The 19180-nt window shown below is 37.6% G+C and overlaps 2 protein-coding genes across 4 annotated transcripts; one reads left to right on the top strand and one right to left on the bottom strand.

Annotated features, from left to right (window-relative positions):
* The first annotated feature begins 84 nt into the window (after positions 1–84).
* On the top strand, positions 85–6657 carry LOC118264591 (uncharacterized). Of its 3 annotated transcripts, XM_050704979.1 has the most exons (6): positions 409–762; positions 2722–2868; positions 3774–3970; positions 4313–4471; positions 4589–6135; positions 6217–6657. In XM_050704979.1, the coding sequence occupies exons 1-6, from the start codon at positions 610–612 to the stop codon at positions 6633–6635; spliced, it is 2622 nt and encodes an 873-aa protein (XP_050560936.1). In that variant the 5' UTR covers positions 409–609; the 3' UTR covers positions 6636–6657. The 3 variants fall into 3 exon arrangements, with proteins under 3 accessions (XP_035433043.2, XP_050560936.1, XP_035433042.2); XM_035577150.2 differs by lacking the exon at positions 409–762 and adding an exon at positions 85–270 and having other exon boundaries at positions 4589–6657; XM_035577149.2 differs by having other exon boundaries at positions 414–762; positions 4589–6657.
* A 41-nt stretch (positions 6658–6698) lies between these two features.
* On the bottom strand, positions 6699–13709 carry LOC118264592 (protein yellow). The gene is made up of 4 exons (XM_035577152.2): positions 13542–13709; positions 8342–8496; positions 7777–7955; positions 6699–7686 (listed from the first exon to the last, which is right to left on the bottom strand). Exons 1-4 carry the CDS (start codon positions 13548–13550, stop codon positions 6761–6763), a joined length of 1269 nt encoding a protein of 422 aa, XP_035433045.2. The 5' UTR covers positions 13551–13709; the 3' UTR covers positions 6699–6760.
* Positions 13710–19180: the final 5471 nt, after the last annotated feature.

Below are 19180 nucleotides of genomic sequence, written 5' to 3'. Positions count from 1 at the left end.
TACAACACCCGTTTACTTCAATCCAATTCACGTTTTAAATATTAAATAATTCATATAAATAAACTTGACACCTATTCTCTTTTGTGTAAACAATTGATAATTGTACAAGAAAAGTTATTAGTAAAACGAGTAACACGAACACAGCTGTTCGTCTTTTTCTAAAGTCAGTACACACGGTAAATATTCAGCAGTTGCGTTTATGGTGTTATCGTAATATATGTCTTAATGTATTGTCGCCTACGTGTTCACAACTATTTTCTTAAACTACAGGTTTGTATGCTTAAGATTTCATTTTTAAACTGATAATGTATTTTTCATAGAAGCGTAAGAATGATAATGAACATTAAAATAAAATAATCTTTTTTATTTTAAGCTCGTTGTAGCTAAGTTGTAGCTTTAACAAAGTGAAGGAGGCTACTGTCCGGCTGAATAAAACAAACGTTAACGCCACATAATAGAAAAAAGAACCGAAATAAAATGTCAACAGTAACATCAATAATCTGACAGTATTTATTAAATCAATTTAAATGTACAAATAATCAAAAATAAAGTAAATGTTTCTATTAAATGGTAATCTAAGTTAAAAAAATGTTGTCGTCTCATACATAAATGGGTGTCATTTCAAATAATATCAAAATGATTAATATACTTTCGTACGTGGGTATGAACATGCAGTCCGAAGTTTGTTTATGGTGTTTACTGGGCCTCCTGCGGACTATCTTCGACGCTACACTCTTCAAAGTGAACGACAACCTTAAACAGGTGCTAGCGATGAGCGATTTAATAAATATTCTTATTAGAGTTAAGGCAGGCATTGTAAACCATTGTACGTACTTTTAAAGAAGTGCTTTTTTAAGAAGCTAACTGCTGCGCTCAGAGACATTTAGGTAATGATTACTTAAACTATTCCTTAGAGACGATTTTGTATTAAAAATAATTGCTAAGGACTGTGTTAAGTAATCATTAAATAACTCTGAGTACAGCGATAAGCTTTAATCTTATTTAATTCTGAAAATAATAACTCGCATAGGTTAAATTATGTGATCAGTGACGTGGCTAAAAATATTGTGTTGCGTATCATCAATAGCTTGCGTGCCAATGGTTCGCTATCCCTGTGTTAAGGTGTTTGCAGTCGTCGTCTGTCAACACGTGTTGTGCCTAGTGTAAAATTATCTTTACTATATCAGAAACACTGGACACTCTGGACAGTACTTAAATGTTTGAAGCGACACTACATAGAATGCTAATGCAGTAGAGTAGATACCTATATGTTGCTCAGATACCGATATATTTATTGATTGGAAAACCATCGTCTATGCTGAGTAGTTTTTTATGCTAACAACTTATTGATACCTAAAGTTCTATTGTTTACATCCACCATATTTTTACTAGAACTAAATTTACAGGCACAAATATGTAGTTAGACACATACCTAATCCTAGTTTGTGTAATTCCCGAAAACATATTCTTATTTACATTACAAAGAATAATATTTATTTTTCTGCAGCTGTGATCCGTTGCTTTATCAGGGTCATCCGTCTGCTCTTTTGCCCTCTATTCCATAAAAAGCTGTCATTTGTATTTAGCGCATCTACAATGGTGATATTTATTAAATATATTATACAAAGAATTTTCTATTTACGTCTCGTTACAATTCATTTCAACTGGCGCTCCCCTTGACTTGGGGGGCCCCTTGAAGCCAGACACCCGTGACGTTTTGTTCCTCTAGTTGTACTCTAGTCAGGCTACAATACCTTACAGTATCGTATTTATTGCGTTATAAATTCACATAGATATACTTATATAGTAAACAAAAAACCGCAGCACATTAGGTGTTACATAAAAGTAGCGTTGTAATCGGCTCATCTGTTACATCTCAGAAATTACTGAGCCAATATTGATATAAACCAAATGCTGCTTCATCTTTGTTATGATACAAAGTGTAATCAATATAGTGTAGAATTAATGAATAAACCGCTTTACGTTGATGGATTACTAATACCTACATAATAAAAACTACAATAAGTTTTTCCTTAAATCAATCTATGAATAACTTGACTTCATTATCTAATGATAGGTACGTGCCTTCATAAAAATGATTGAGTAAATTATTACTCATGTTGGAGGAAGTCATGTTTACCTTTTTGATAAACTATTCAATTATGTACCTAGAAACCGAAGGAAAGTCATTAAAATAAGTAATAACGGCACATAAATACGATTTCTCCCCTTTTACATGGGTCTAATGAAAAACCTGTAGCTTTGCCTAGAAAGAAAAGGGTATAGGTACTGATGTAGCTCGTAATGTAAGGGCAGGTCATAAGAACTGTTTTATGTGGCATAGAGGGACCCTTGATAACACTTAAGCAACTTCTATTATAAAACTTTACAAACACCTAAAAATGAAATGGCACGATATATACTAAAACTCTTAAACTATCTTCCATTGCATTAGGCAAACAAAATCTACAGTTAAGTACTTTCGAGGAATTCTATCAGGCAAGGACCATATTTATGACTAGCAACCCGCCCCAACTTCACATGGGTGCAATGGTGATTTTTATGCATGTATAACCGCATCAAAATCTGTTACGTAGTTTTAAAGATTTAAGCATACAAAGGGACATAGGGACAGAGAAAGCGACTTTGTTTTATACTATGTAGTGATGATATCACTTAAAAAATATTAGTCCCTTTTTATCCTTCTCATACTCTGACCAGGTATGGCAGATGAACATGCCAGAAGAGTTGTCGATGCCGGTGCAGCGCGCGCTGCGGACCATGGTGTCAGGCGTGATGCTAGTCCAGTGCTTCACCGTCTACATCTATCTGGCTTCGTACATAGTGCTGCTCTATCCTGTGTTCTTGGTATGTCAAAGTAAATAGAGCAAGGTTGGTCAATATCGATAGATTGCATGGTTCTTGGCGCTGTGGTGGGAAACTGGCAACAAATCGATTCCTTACAACTTTTATTTCTATGTGCAGTGAACTATTGCTACGAATTCGTGCACTGTAGGTTTCCTGATAAAGTAGATTTATTCTAGATACAAAGCTTCTAGCTAAATTACTTTTATTGATTAAATTAAATTTTAGAGTTACTTACCTACATAAGAAGCAAACCTGATTATTGCATGTTTGCTATTTGTCTGTTTACAATATTTTACAATATGTTTCATAAGTACAATGTCATTCTATCATGAATCATGAACTAAGGTTATTGAATAGGGGTACTTGTTTTTACCCATTCATGGACTAACGGAAAAATATCAGTTAGTTGTGTCATTAAAGTATGATTCCAACTAAATAAAGTAGAACACCTATGACAATAAGTTCGTCACACTGCATTCCATCAAAGTAATGTCCCCATTACGTCATAAATTAATTAAAAAGAGTTTAGCAGAAAGATCCAATCAATTAAGAAACATATTTTATTTTCTTCAACTTTTTGTGCAGTGCAATGAATCAACAGCAAAGTACCAATTGATCTTTTCACTATATTCGAAACAGCAATAGCGTTCGCATTCTCACAGCATCAACATAGGTACTTAATTTAGGAACTGATTTTATCATTATCAATCTAAAGTGAAAGTCAAAGCATTTATTTCAATTAAACCTAAATTAGGCACTTTTGAAACGTCAAATTGAATTGTCCGTCAGTCTGTCTGTCAGTGATGCTAGGCGCTCGTTCCAAAGTGTTGCTTCGAACGGAGAAGAACGAGCAAGAAACTCTATCGTTACTCTTACTACTAAATACTACTAATGCTTTGGTTTAGGAAGAGCGACCCACGTTGGTGCTACCCTGGTTACTCCTGGCTGCTATCAGGAAGCTGTTATGTGAGCTGACGAGCCTAGCTCTCGGTCTCGGCACGTGTGTGCTCCTAGGACCCGCTAGGACACCCTGTATCAAGTTCATCGTGGTCAAGTTCACGACAATCATGCCTGCATTTTACATGTGGATGCTTGTATTCAGGTGATTCAAATATATAAAAAAAGAAAAAGTTTACTCGCCAGTAGATCCTAGTAGATGTATGTCAGTTAAATGATGAGATAGGTAATTAATTATGAGATATAAGTTTTTAATCTGACTAACTAACACTAGTATTAGAACTTGAAACGGGATATTTACCATGTTTATTTGTGTCTATGAATTTCCGATATTTAGGCACTGTTGCAAGCGCCATGATCACGGAAGAACTATATAAGAATACTTATGAGAACCTACTACAACTGCTTCTCAACCATATTTATTTTCAAAAGTGTATGTAGCTATAGCTAAATATTTATATCCTTGTACTCAAATTTTATTTCTCAGTTATTACCATGCACTCAAAGTGGCCACAGCATTCAAAACGTTTCCCGCCGTCCTGCCCCCCAACGACAACGACTACGGGCTGGAGCTGGCTGTTCGAAGGAGACGGACCAAGTCTCTGCTGGGAGAAGACCAACTCCGCAAAAAATTAGTCGCAAGCTTGTAATTACCTACTTTTTCTTCAATAATTTCTCCTTCAAGTTCTTACTCTGTTTTAGAATATAGTAATCATGATATAAAACACTATTTGATCTCAATATGTAATTTGTTTGTCCACAGTTACGGGGAAGGATTAAGCTCAACAAATGACACGTATATAAGACCACCAGTAGATATATCTTCGCGAATGGTACACTCCACTGACACCAGTCTAGAAGAGGACGCACCCGAGCCGGACGCCACGAAACCATCAACTGTATGCTGTTCCGACAGCGGTGCGTATGAAGATTGGTTTGGGAGTGAAATAATAATGCCTCGAGATACTGATAGGATTCTAGAACAGATCGTTTTAATGTTATTACGCGTAGGGGCTTATATGAAGAAGGAGGTAACAGAATCTTTACTTGACCCTCAGAGATATAGTTCAGCAGTACCTGCATTGTGGCATCGTGATAATATCGACTGCACTATCAATGGAGACGATTATGACACACCTCAGCTTGTAGGAAGTATTAGAGGAAATACAGCCTCGTATTTGCGAGAATATCCACAAATATTTATGAAAAAAACTACCACGGAAAATCTCCAGACAGAACCTACAAGTACACATTTGAAAACTGCTCATAGTAATGGTGAACATGACGAATTAAAAAACAAATCAAACAAAAATTCGCTCAGTGTATCCCATGAAACGTTGGCAACATCAGCGGGACTTGAACAAAAACCAAGCAAGAAGAAAGTAACTACATTAGACATAAATGCTAAACAGGCATCACAAGTAACTTTTGATAAACAAGGGGAAATAGGGACGCCATTACGAATTGGAAGCAGTCAAATAAGTGATAAAACAAATAATTCTGTTCAAATGAGTATAGGTTCCCAAGGTAGCAATTCAAATCCAAGTGAGAAATCAAATGATAGCGAAAAATCTATAGCAAATATAATAGACAGGGCAACTCAAAATAGAGAAATTAATCTAAAAATGTTGGAGGAGTATACAAGTATGCTGTATAATAAAATAATGAACAATGATGATAACAGCAGAGAAATCTCCGATGATTTCATAATTAATGAATTTAAAGAATTGATCAACGGCAGATCTACTCTTGCTCAAATATTAAATATAGAACACAATGGAGAGTTTGTGCTTAGCAGTGCAATTAATGAAATAAGAAATAAACATTTATTTGCTAGTGATGCATCGAATGAATCCTCAGACGATGCCATATTTGATCCTTACTATAGAAATTCTGATTTCCCTGAAATTTTTAATTTGGATAGCCAAGAAAATTTTATGTTTCGTAAAGTAACAAATGAAAATAGTGTCAACATGAATTCATTCCCTAAAACAGCCAATAAAGATGAATGTAATAGCAATAGCGATAATAAAATAATAAGAAAAGACGAGTCACAATCTGATGTAAAGTATAGAAAACATGCAACTGTTGGTATAATAGATGAAAGCAAATCAGATAATAAAACAAATAAAGAGCCTCCAGGTATTAAAATTCCAAGTAATGATAACATGATAAATTTGACACAAAATGATACTGTAAACGTAGGAAAAAATGGAGATTTACCCCAAAGCACGAAAATAGAAGATTTAACACGACGTATGACAATAGAAGATTTAACACAAGGTAGGACAATAGAAGATTTAACACAAGGTAGGACAATAGAAGATTCAACACAAGATATACAAATAGAAGATCGAACACAAGGTATGAAAGTAGAAGATTTAACACAAGGTATACCAATAGAAGATTTAACACGACGTATGACAATAGAAGATTTAACACAAGGTATAACAATAGAAGATTTAACACAAGGTGTGAAAATAGAAGAAATTACCGACAAACAAGCCCAACAAGCCCCGTACTTTATTACTTACAATAAACCCAAAGAAGTACCTTTACGTATAATGTCGATTGAGGATAACTTAGCCCCTGAAAGAACATCTAAAACTACGACTGTTGACAAAGATAAAGAAGGTACTTCTACAGAATCTAAACAAGAAACATCACAAACTAAAATGTTAAATGAAGAAGAAGATAAAATATTGAAAAAAGTTCCTAGTAAAGACTCTACAGATAATAAACAAGATAATAACAATCCTAACGATGATAGTAAACCAAATAGCAGTGAAAACACAAAAAGAAATGCATAAAATATAAGTTAATTTGAAATTGATTTAATTGCTTTATACAGGGAAATAAATCAAACAATTAAATTGTATGTAGACTTTATTTAATTATGTACAAAATAAAATAAAATAAACTAAACTAACAAACACTACAACGTAATATTTTGATAATAACCTAAAGGTATTTCTGGTTGACACACGCTGTTCTGAACAGCTGCCACTGGATCTAAATACATGACACGGTAATTGAAATCATTGGGATTAATCAAATTAAACTGATACATCGGCAGTCTATTAGTAATAATCCACGCCATTTGTGGTACTTCGTGATCTATTCGTAAATCATTTGGAAAGACCATTGTGACATTATTCCGGGCTACTACCATTAGATTCCGGTTTGAATAAGGTTTGCGTGTGTCCCAACATCCGATACTGTCTCGCGAAATGAGGTTAAAGAACATAACACCGTTGCGGTCGATGGCTGCGGCTGAGACCTGTCCGTTCGCACCGCGACTGTCGCCGAGCAGCTTGAACTCGCCCACGGAGTTGCTCACGCGCGTCGGATCGCGTATTACCGACGTACTCACCACGAATTCCAGGGAACTCGACATAGAGTGGTAGTACAGCGGTCGGTCGCCTTGGGAGTACTTACCGAGGGACATACCGAACAGACCGTCAGACCACTGGTAGTTCAGTCCATGTAGAGTATAGTTCGAGAGCAGTGGCTCGGGGTAAAAACTATAATGGCTGAATCGCCAAAATGCTGCGTCTTCATTTCTGAATACGATCAAGCCGAAACGCCACGCATCTGCTATATAAACGTGTAAGTCCCTACAGCGGACGTCTCTCGAGTCTACCACGAGGTTGGTGATTAATGAGTTTTGCAAAACAAACTCACTTGGTATGGGATAACGTCCTATGACTGTATCAGTAGCTAGATTAATGGCAAATAATGAGGGTGGGCAGAGTTGACGTGGTGATTCGAAAGCTTCCACCTGACCAGAGTCAAGGACCCACATAACGCCACAGTGGTCGATGGCCATACGGAATACCGAAGTGAAGCCCGTGCAGTTATCTGTTGGAATAAAAAGGTAATTAAATATCTAATTATTTTTAAAAGAAACTGAAGGATGTGGCATGTGGATGTGACTGTTTTGTAGGGTACCTGCTGTGTGCCAGCTCCAGTTGGGGTATGGTTCTAGGGGTGGTGATTCAGTTTGAGCACCAATGGGCACAGATGATAGCGTGGCTGGAGTGCCCTTCTTCCATCGCGGTGTGCTGATGAATACGCGATCCTTCCAACGTTCTACTCCAAGCGGTATTACGTTCAGTTGATTGAATTGTCTGCAGGAAAAATTACATTTATTAAATGTAACAATTAATAGGTATAACAATAAGTAGTTAATTATTAAAAAACTAGCATCTACCAGCGTCTTCACCCGCGTTACCGTGGGGTAAAAAGTAGTCTTATGTGTTATTCCAGACAATAATCTACCCCTGTTCCAAATGTCATGCCGATCTCTTCAGCCATTTTGACGTGATTAGACATAAACTCACAAACTTTAGCTGTATTAAATATTAGTAAGCCTTGTAATATTAGTAAGACGCTGAAAATTCGATTGAACGCTGATGACGCTAATGTATAGTTATGTATTGAAGATGTATCTTTTTATTTTTTATTCTGGAACCTAGTATAGTAATGTAATAAATGTTCTTCTCAAGATAATTACCCGTTGTTGATAGCGAACTGGCGAGCCTGTGGTGTGGGGTATGCATAGTCGATTTGTTTCCATCTGTACAGAGTGCCTAGCGGCTTTTTACTAGCAATCTGTATGTAGGCGAAACTCGATGTCACGATACTTAACAGTACCAACCCCAGCAGGAGCTGTAAAAATTAAGATAATAAGTTACATGTTACTAATATAACCTCGTTGATCAACTGTTCTATTTTGATTTTATTATAACTTTCGTGAGACATGCGTGTATTATAACATTCGAGAGCATCTAGCATGGCTTGAAACTAGTCGAGTTCCTCGTCAAACAGTTACGTTAGTAAGCCGATAACATAATAATTAATGTTCTATTTTGGTTTCGGATTTGAGTTTCGGTTAAATCTGGCAAAGTAGGTACTACTTAAAAATAAATTCTATTTTTGTTATCCGTAGGTAATACCACATAATATGGAAATATTCCTATCGTATGACGCACCTGACTATGTAGGTTTTACATTTAATATGTTTTTAGGGAATAAAAGGATAGGTATGATGACCTCAGCCGAACTTTTCAAGGATTTATAAGGCGTTGTTTCAATACTCTAACCTAATACATATATTGCTTTTAAGTACCTAATTGTTTTGTTATTCTACGATGTTCTTGGCACTGCATTATTCATTAGGTGTGGTAAATGATTGATGCGTTGAAACCTTCAAACATGCACAAATAACATACTCAATATTACGTGCCTTTTTTGTCTGTATTCTTAACTTAATAATCGAGTAATGTAGGTAATGATCTGTACAGTGTAGAGTATTTAAAGATAGCTATTACGTAATTTATTTAATAGTAGGCAAAGAAATGGCATGTAGGGCAAGTGACCCGGTTGTGGCCATCGACCCCTTTGTGGCCATTTGGGCCTTCAAATATTTATAACTAAGGCATGGACAAATAAATTACTCTGTGATGTACAGTATTTAAAATATTGAATATTTTAGACACTGATAGGTACCGTTGGCAGCTTTGATGTGTCAAACTTCACTTCGATGCAACAAGTCATTCTTTTTATTTGAGGGTGAAATTGTTAAGATCTTAACAAAAACGTTAAGGCGAGCGGGTGAGGATTTGGTTTTTATTTTTTAAATCTTTGCTTATTGTTTGGATGTTTATTTTAATACTACATGAAGAATATATTGTCTAAGTGGAACTAAAGTTATTTTGTCGCCATATGTTTCTGAAGTAAGATTTTTAGAAGGTGGCCACTAATGGAGACAAAATTATGAATTTCTCCATCTTTGGCCACATGGCTGGCCAAAACTTTTGTACATAGACGCCCCACTTCTAGTCATTTATCGTAATTTATTTATTATTTTTCCTTGGCTTTACATATCAACAAATACATATTTTTCATTTTCAGAGATGCAATAAATTGCCTTCACACAAAGGGGAGGTCAGTTTACTTTGCAGCTTTTACCAACGTCATATAAATGTTGATCTCTTTATTTGTAAGTTAAATTCAAGTGAAGTAATAATATTTCATATTTTCCAAACTAAATGAAAACTATTGTTTCTAAAATCTCAAATTTAATTAATAAATTTTGATTACTTTTATTGTATTTTTTGATGGCCAGAACTGGCACACAACCGTGGCCAAAAATGGCACGAATCTGGCCAAAAATGGCACAAACTCCCTTTTTTTTTCTTTTTTATACAGTTATTTTTCTATTGGACATTCTTTAAAAAAAGGGTTTTCTTAGGCAAGGTTAATACACGTTAAATTACTTTTTACAAAAAATATGTTCGTGATAACCAAAACTATAAGTTAAGAAAGCCTCAAAGTCGACAAAATTCTTAAAGTGGCCACAACCGGGTCACTTACGATATTCTAGAAAGCTATATAATATAGAGATTTTCGTAATACCTTTGACGGTAAAAATGTTTAATAGCTCATGTATATGTATATTTATAAAAGCCTATTGGTTATAAATTAATGAAATATATGTATTAGATTAGCATATCTTGCCTTCTTGATTAAATCAGTAATTTATGATAGAAAACTTTTTGAGTGTAGAAAATTTAGGAAAGTGTAGGCAAAATTTTAATTTAAGTACGATAGTTTTTCTTGAATAAGTGTTTAAAATCGATCTCATAAGTAGTCTATTGTGAAATAAAGTCAATATTCAACAGTTGTTTGTAACCAGCTGTACCAACATTAATGCATATTCGATAAAATGAGTAAATTTTGAAAGGTAAATAATGTCTACCTACAGTAGACTGCGTGACATCGCCGCGCACGCTGCTTATGAAAAAGAATTCCTCCATGACTCGAAATTAGTAGAAGGTTTCTCATCAGTTTACATGAGTTAACTCACGATAGTTATTATATAACGTATCTTTTATTCAGGTTCTTAACGAAAATGCCATATGTAAATGTTCATACGTAATAATTATTAGAACTTATGACGGGATATTTACCATGTTTATTCACTTTGGTGAGAATATCGGAAACTCACCAAAGTGAATAAACATGGTAAATATTCCGTCATAACTTCTAATAATAGTGTTAGTGACCATGTCAGTTTAAAAACTTATATTGTTCATACAAAATGTTATAAAAGTTAAGTGTAGTGACAGCAGAGTAGAACATATTAGCCATGAGCCCTCATTGCGCATTGGGACAGCCGACTAAGCGGCTATATATTCAACAGAGGCTGTTGTACGGCCTTCTGATAAAGCTTAATCTTTATAAACTGCAATCTCTAACACGCGTGGAGATACCTAATATCAAACTCTTTATTTAGAGGGGATCCGATGCCCTTAATGTAGCAGTATCACTGCCTGTTTGATAGATTTGATTATAAAAACACAGGTAACTATAACTATTTTATTTGTAGGCAATCTTGTTTTGAAAGAGAGGTCATAAAACTCGCTTTCATACAATTATGTAATCTAATAGTTTAACATATTTTGAACGTTATCATAAAAATGGCTAGTTCTAAACGCATAAATACTTGTTATGCCATTTCAAACGCTCATGGCATGTTAAGTTGGTCTAGTTTCGATGTGCTTTAGAATAAGAACACTTCTATTCCAAGAGTAATAATATCTATTTAGTTAAATTACTCACGAAGAATGGGGTAACAATAATTACACTTAATGAGAGCTAGCTCTGATGCAAATTCATACATAACCGTAGAAAATTCATATACCTAAATACTTACTCTAAAATTTTCGAATATATTCACATTTCTATAATAACATTAATATAAATAATAATTATAATCTAACATCCAAATAACTTTGTTGAATAATATTCAGTAGCGTGAGCTATTAAACAAACATCCGTATTCCTCTAGAAATAGAGCTTAAAGTACTTCCTCTACTCATAATTATGTTTTTAAACCGTAAATAATTAGTAAAACATTGACAAGGCTGACTTTGTTACTGTAGGGTTACTTAATTACGTATGACCGGCGAGGTAAACGACTTTATGAACCAGTACCAGTTGCTATCAAAATATGCTCGCTATTTGTCGCTCAAGTTATATTATACTCCGAGAAAATCAGCTGCTTTATTCTTGACGACAGTTACTTCATAAGACATTCTTATTCATTAAACTTATGTACTTTTCCATACCTTCAAGATTCGTGTCGAAATTGGGAGCATGCGTATATATTAGGCTAAGCTTAGATTGGTTTAGTTTCGAAACTAAAATTGTTGTAGGTACCCGTTTTCATAGCAAACACAATGATTGATTACTCTGGTATAAAACATACGCCAAAGATTTTGAAATGCTACAGTCTAGTCTATCATCTATTTTTTCTCATGTTTAGTCCTACCTAAACGATGATTAAAGATTATCAAATATTAAGAATGCCATTAGTCCAATTAATTTAGATCATGCACTAAAAGTAAAGCCAAATTTTATTTCTATGTTTTTAGGAATATAAAAAGAATTAGCACGTCGAAAATAAAATTCGACTTATAGAATAAACAAAGAAATTGTATCTAACTTCCACTGTATGGATGATTCGATTTAACTGCGAACTAGTGAGGTGATGTATTATCCCCGAGAAATAATAGGTATAGGTAAAGTATGGTACATGTTTTTGAAAAGTCACCTCTATACCCTTACAAAAACTGTTATACCTAAGGCTAGGATATTACGAATATAGATGTTAATGTTAGGCTATGTTAAATGCTAATGCATCAGCTATGTCAACACGTTAACTGTTACATTAATTCATTTAAGCATTTATTTCTAGGTTTTGCAAGAGCTATCTACAATTCTAGGTCTTAGTATCTAATTATCTAATTATATAAACTTATAATAAACTTGTAATCACTGCCCCAATATGCTAATGAGAACAATTTGAACTACTTACTGCTATTACACAGTGTTTGACATAGGTCGTGGTCTCATTCCACAAAACATGTATTGTGATGATTACAAAATTTGACGCGACAACATACATACATACATACAGGGATTAAAACGAGTTTAAACATTTTAGGTGTCTAAACCATTATGATGTAGAGGTACTTTTTTGTTCTATGCCAAGGGGACACCCTTGGCAAAAATTTTAGAACAACACCTACCTGTATACAAACAGTGACAATCCTTGCATAAAGTCTTATTAAACACTAGCTTTTCCTCGAGGCTTCTTCCGCGTAGAATAATTACTTCTGGCTGAATTTGAGATTATTTGTTAGTTTTGATATTTTTTCTAAAATAAAAGTAGCTTAAGTTACTCCTTAGTATATTAACTACCTGCCAATAAGAGTCCCGTCAAAATCGGTCAAGCCATTTCAGAGATTAGCCGGGACAAACATACGTACAGACTGACAGACAGACAAAAAAAAATGTGATTTGGTTGTATGTATCGTATGTATGTTCATGAGTATGTAGTAAAATCTATAGGTTATTTCAATATTACAAACAGACACTCCAATTTTATTTATTAGTCTAGATTAATAATATTCTCGCATTTGATTTTATGTAGTCATACAATTACACTAGTTATCTAAATCAAAAATCACCAAAATAATACCACCAAGCTCTTGTTCTTTATAATAGATATGGTATTAACCTCACGTTTTGGTAACAGGAAAAATGCAAGGACATAGTATACAATGTGAAACTTTAATCATGCAGGTACTAAAACAAAATTAGCACAACATAGTCTTTACGAGCAAAATAAGTAAACAGAAACTTACCTTCTCCATTTTGGCGATACTACTGAATCACTTGCATGGAATTAAACTACTCTTTATATATAATGTAGCACGTCCGTTCGGTCGATGACTTAGAACTGTTATGTTACCATCGAGGACTAAACACGAATTAAAGAAGTTATTACATAAATAGTTTTGGCATCGCGTCGCCCACCAGTTCTGTATAACTCGGAACTGTGTTCAAGGAGTGGTGTAATACCCCCCAACTGGCTATGTTTTTAGAATCGTGATAAAACTGAATAACTAGTTTTGATAATAGCATGGGTAGTAATGTTTAAATTGTTTTGTACGTCGAGTCGTGGATGTCTGTAATGAGTTGAAGTGTAACAGTTACGTTGTGAGTGGTTTTACTATGCTGGTTGTAATGAGAAACATTTAATACGGATATCTTCTAAATGTTTTTCCTTTTGTTTATGTCATGCCTGTTGAAAATATGGTTGATATTTAGGCTGTTTTTCCATCAGTGATGTGCTATGTTACGTTGCTGTGAATGCGTTTTGCTTTTTGCTTTGTCATATTCATTGGCACACACAGTATAGCAATGGTGGTAATGGACTCGCCTAAGCTATTTTTTTATATAAAAAGATGCGAGGTTTGGATGTGTGCTGTGAATGGCTTACCTATTATCAATACATGACATACTTGAGTTGCGCATCTTCCTCGCACAGCTACATATCTTAGTATCAGTGGAAACGGTCACATAGTTTCACAGCTTAGTTATTACATCTTCATAGCATAGCTATCTGGTGCATATGTATCTCTGGTGGAAAAGCACCCGTAATCTACATTCAGTATAATACGTTTATTTAGACCAAGCGTGCTGTAAATCCCGCGTAGTCAGTGAGTAATCCTGCGTAGACGCTTTTTTGCCCTTCGTAGATACTACATAACCCTTAAAAAGTCCTGTGCAGGAATTGCGTAAACAGTGCATAGCCCTCCGTAGCCGTTACATAGCTCTGCGTAGACGCTACGTAGAACACCACGCTACGCTACGCCTACGTAAGTTCTAAGTAAATTATTAACATAAAATTAAAACTAAAAAGAAGGTCAACGATTAGTATTTATTTTACGTATTATTTCTTAAGATCTGATAATAATTATTATGCACTTCGCGTTATGCACGGCAACACAGAATTTTAGAGTTTGTATAATATACATATAATCTGGCATAATGGCAGGACATTTTCACAATACGCATATTAAAATTAAGTTCAGTTTAGGAATATTAAACATTAAAATTTAAGTTAAAATACTTAATATTTAATTCTTAAAGTTTAAAATTCTTGATTTAATTTCAAAACAAAGAAATTGTTCCAATTTTTTTTTAAAGGTGGGACATATCTAAGTTCTTCTCTCGCCCTGGGCAACGTAAGAGGGAGTGTCAGACTCTTACTGACTAAAAACCAATCCGTTCCTACTTCTACTTTTCGAGCCGGAGCCCCGGTAACCTGCTAGGCAGTCCGCAGTTCCAGGAGTGTGTGTGATAGTGAAGGCGCGATACTGACTGAAAATTTACTTATAAGATTAAAGTAGCAGGATTTATTCAGTATGCAAACCTATGAAACTGTATTTAGGGATCAATCACCAATGTACAACTCCAACCTGGTGGCTGGGTAACTCCCTGCTACGTAACGTGTAGCGGGTTTGATTCCCGCTCGGAGCAACTCTTTGTGTGTGTTGTTTCTTAGGATCTGTGTGTCATGTGTATGTGAACTAGTATCTTTGTTAACGCACCCACAACATAAGAGAAAATCTTAAGGGCAACGTTTTATTTTTAAAGAAAAAAAACATTGTTCCTCAGTCAAAAACAATTAGATTAATGTTTCGACTTTTTAAAACAATAAAATATTCTAAAATACATCATCATCATCATCATCATCAGCCTATAGCAGTCCACTGCTGGACATAGGCCTCCCCAATTGTTCGCCACTTTGCTCTATCACTAGCGACTCGCATCCAGCTCCTGCCAGCCATCCTGCGCAGATCGTCACTCCACCTCGCCTGGGGGCGTCCTACACTACGTTTACCGAGACGCGGTCTCCACTCCAGGACTCGCTTACCCCAGCGGTTGTCGGTCCTGCGGCTAATATGGCCGGCCCACTGCCACTTCAGCTTGCTGATCCGGTGGGCTATGTCGATCACCTTGGTTCTCTGCCGAATCACTTCGTTTCGAATGCGATTCCGGAGAGAGACACCGAGCATAGCCCTTTCCATAGCCCGCTGAGCGACTTTGAGTTTGTGGACCAGTCTAGCCGTAAGTGTCCACGTTTCGGCACCGTATGTCATTACGGGTAGGACGCACTGGTTAAAGACTTTCGTCTTTAGGCACTGTGGGATTGACGATGAGAAGACTCGACGGAGTTTTCCGAAAGCTGCCCAACCCAACTGAATCCTCCTATTCACCTCATCCTCAAAGTTGTTTGTACCTAACTGCAACGTTTGCCCGAGGTAGACATATTTCTGAACAACTTCGAGGACGGCTCCGTGAATCGCAATCGGTTCCGGTAGAACATGTTCATTGAACATGACCTTGGTTTTGTCCAAGTTCATCCGTAGGCCGATGCGTGCAGAGGAGTCAGCCAGGTCGTTCAGCATCCCTTGTAGGTCCTGCAGCGTTTCTGCCATTATGACGATGTCATCTGCGAATCGCAAGTGAGAGATGTGTTCGCCATTGATATTGATGCCACGTCCTTTCCAGTGCAGCGTCTTGAACATATCCTCCATTGCATTAGTGAACAGTTTCGGGGATATGACGTCCCCTTGTCTCACTCCTCGATGCAATGGTATGAGACGTGTTTGCTGATTCTGTACTTGGACGGACATAGTGGCGGCTTCGTAAAGACATCTCATCACTTGGATGTATCGCCAATCAACCTGGCATCGCTGCAAGGACTCCAGGACAGACCAGATCTCTATCGAGTCAAAGGCCTTCTCATAGTCCACAAATGCTAGGCACAGGGGCTGATTATACTCTTCGGTTTTCTGTATAATCTGCCGCACTGTGTGGATGTGGTCTATGGTGCCGTATCCGCTCCGAAATCCAGCCTGCTCCGGTGGTTGGAATTCGTCGAGTCTTCGCGCAAGACGGTTTGTGATCACTCTTGAGAACAGCTTATAGACGTGGCTTAGAAGTGAAATGGGTCGATAGTTCTTCAGAAGGCTTTTGTCCCCTTTCTTGAAGAACAAGACGACCACACTTCTGCTCCACGCCTCTGGAGTTCTCCCTTCAAATAGGACAGCGTTAAAAAGCTTTTGGAGCTCCCTCAGTACGGGTTTGCCTCCAGCTTTTAACAGCTCTGTGGTAACGCCGTCCTCTCCAGGGGCTTTTCCATTTTTAAGCTGCCCAAGAGCAATCTCGACTTCGCCAATGCTGACTTCTGGCAGGTCTTCGGTGAAATGGCGCGTTAATGTAGCTCTAGAGTCCTCATTTTCGGGATCAGGACGAGATGCATGCGAAGCGTATAAACGGCTATAGAAGTCCTCTATTTCCGAAAGAACCGCCGGCTTAGAGGCAACAACTTCTCCAGTTGCTGTGGTCAGTTTCGTCAGGTGGCTTCTGCCGAGAGATTGTACGAACACCTTAGACCCCCGATTCTGTTCGATGGCTTTTTCAATAGAAGCGGTATTAAAGCACCGGAGGTCGTGCCGCACGCGTTTGTTGATCTCCCGGTTCAGTGCTCGTTTTCCTGACGAAGTGGCGGGTGGGTTTTCACGTCGTTGCCTCATCAACCCCAGGGTCTCCTCGGAAAGTTTAGACTTCCTGCCCTTACGTCGCATGTTACAGAATCTCGTACCTTCGTCCCTGAGGACTCGAACTACATTTTCTAGGTTCTGGTTAACGTCCGTTGTGGTTTCCAAGGCAGCAAATCGGTTTTCCAGATTAAGCTGGAACGTTTCAGATCCAGTGATGGTTTGGAGCATAGTAGGTCGGAGCCTGGACTTCATCAAACGGACACGTTCGGCTTTAAAGTCGATATTCAGAGTGCCTCGGACAAGTCTGTGATCACTGCCGGTGTTAAACCTGTTGATCACGGAGACATCTCTGAATATGTATCGCCTGTCCGCTATGATGAAGTCGATCTCATTTTTTGTCATAGTGTCGGGGCTCCGCCAGGTCCACTTCCTTTGGGGCTGCTTTTTGAAAAACGAGTTCATCAAGAACAGCCCCTCCCTTTCGAGGAAGTTGACCAGCATCCGCCCCCTATGGTTTCTGGCTCCAAAACCATGGGATCCTACTACCGATTCACTGCAATTCTGTACTCCCACTTTAGCGTTAAAGTCTCCCATGACAACATTGTAGTGGGTCTTAGTAGTGAAGTGGAGGGCCCTCGATATGTCATCGAACATTTCCTCCACCTCATCATCTGAATGTGCCGAGGTCGGTGCGTACACTTGCACCACCTTAAGGCTGTACCTCTCGGTGAGCTTGATAATGAGGTACGCTACCCTGCTCGACACACTAGATATTTCCACAACGTTATCAGAGAGAGACTTATTGACCAGAAACCCGACGCCACCTTGGGATTGTTGGTCTCCCTCTCGGAAGTACATTAGGTGGCCGGACTCTAGGGTTACGGTGTCCTCCCCTCTCTTCGGACTTCGCTTAACCCCAGAACGTGCCACCTAATCTTCCCAAGCTCCACCTCCAGTTGCGCCAGATGCGAGTCAAGCCTTAGTGTGCGTCCGTTGTACGTCGCCAGGGTCAATTTGTTTTGGTGGCCTCCCATAACCCGGGGATTCTTCGCACCCCCTGCCCCGCCGCTACCATGACCGCCACCGTGGCCAGGCCTAGCGGGGCCGCCGGGAACTAGGGGCCGCGGCCTTGTTCTTTTTAACATTGGGGGGAGTTGCCCGTAATCGCCACGCTGGGCAGGCGGGTTGGCGATCGCAGGGTGTAAACTTCTCGCACCAGTGATGCTGCTGCCCATCACTGGCCTGTAATTTAGTTCACGCCTTAGTAGTGATGGTTATCCCGCCATCAGTCGGTCGCCAGAGCCTCGTTCGCTAATCGGCAGGATGCACCACGGGCAGGTGAGGTTGGCATTTGGGCAAAATGGTGGTAGTTCACCCCTTACACCCCCTAAAATTCACTTGCATTAACATTATTTCATTAATTTAAGATTTGATGATGTCTGAACTTTCGTAATTTTTAAGAAATCATTTCTTTGACGTAAAACATTGACGTCAAAACACGCAATCTCATAAAAAATCATAGCAAATTGTCGTTTGTAACGTATCGGAAAAATAGTGTAATACTAACTCTGCATATTGAATTGAATGTTTTTTAACCCGGAGAAGGTAGGTAGCAAGGAACATATACGTGTATATAAGGAACATATATGTATGTCTTGTGCGACATACATATAGCTCGCACAACAATATTAATTGTAACTAATTGTATGACAAGGACACAGACTCGAGTCCGTGGAGAATAACATCTATTCAATATAAAAAAGAATATATACCTACAATATACCATCTACTTTTGACAATAGTCCCACTGGCCCAGACAAAAGGGGTGATACACTGAGCATAATTCCAGACTGCGCTATTGTTGCAAAAGTTTCGAAATACCAAAAACAGTACTTTAAGTTACCAGGAAATACAACTCGAGACCCTCT

Source organism: Spodoptera frugiperda, chromosome 26, assembly GCF_023101765.2.
Source record: "Spodoptera frugiperda isolate SF20-4 chromosome 26, AGI-APGP_CSIRO_Sfru_2.0, whole genome shotgun sequence".
Lineage (NCBI taxonomy): Eukaryota > Metazoa > Arthropoda > Insecta > Lepidoptera > Noctuidae > Spodoptera > Spodoptera frugiperda.
The sequence above is the reverse complement of the archived record's forward strand: the minus strand, read 5'-3'. Positions and strand labels throughout refer to the sequence as shown.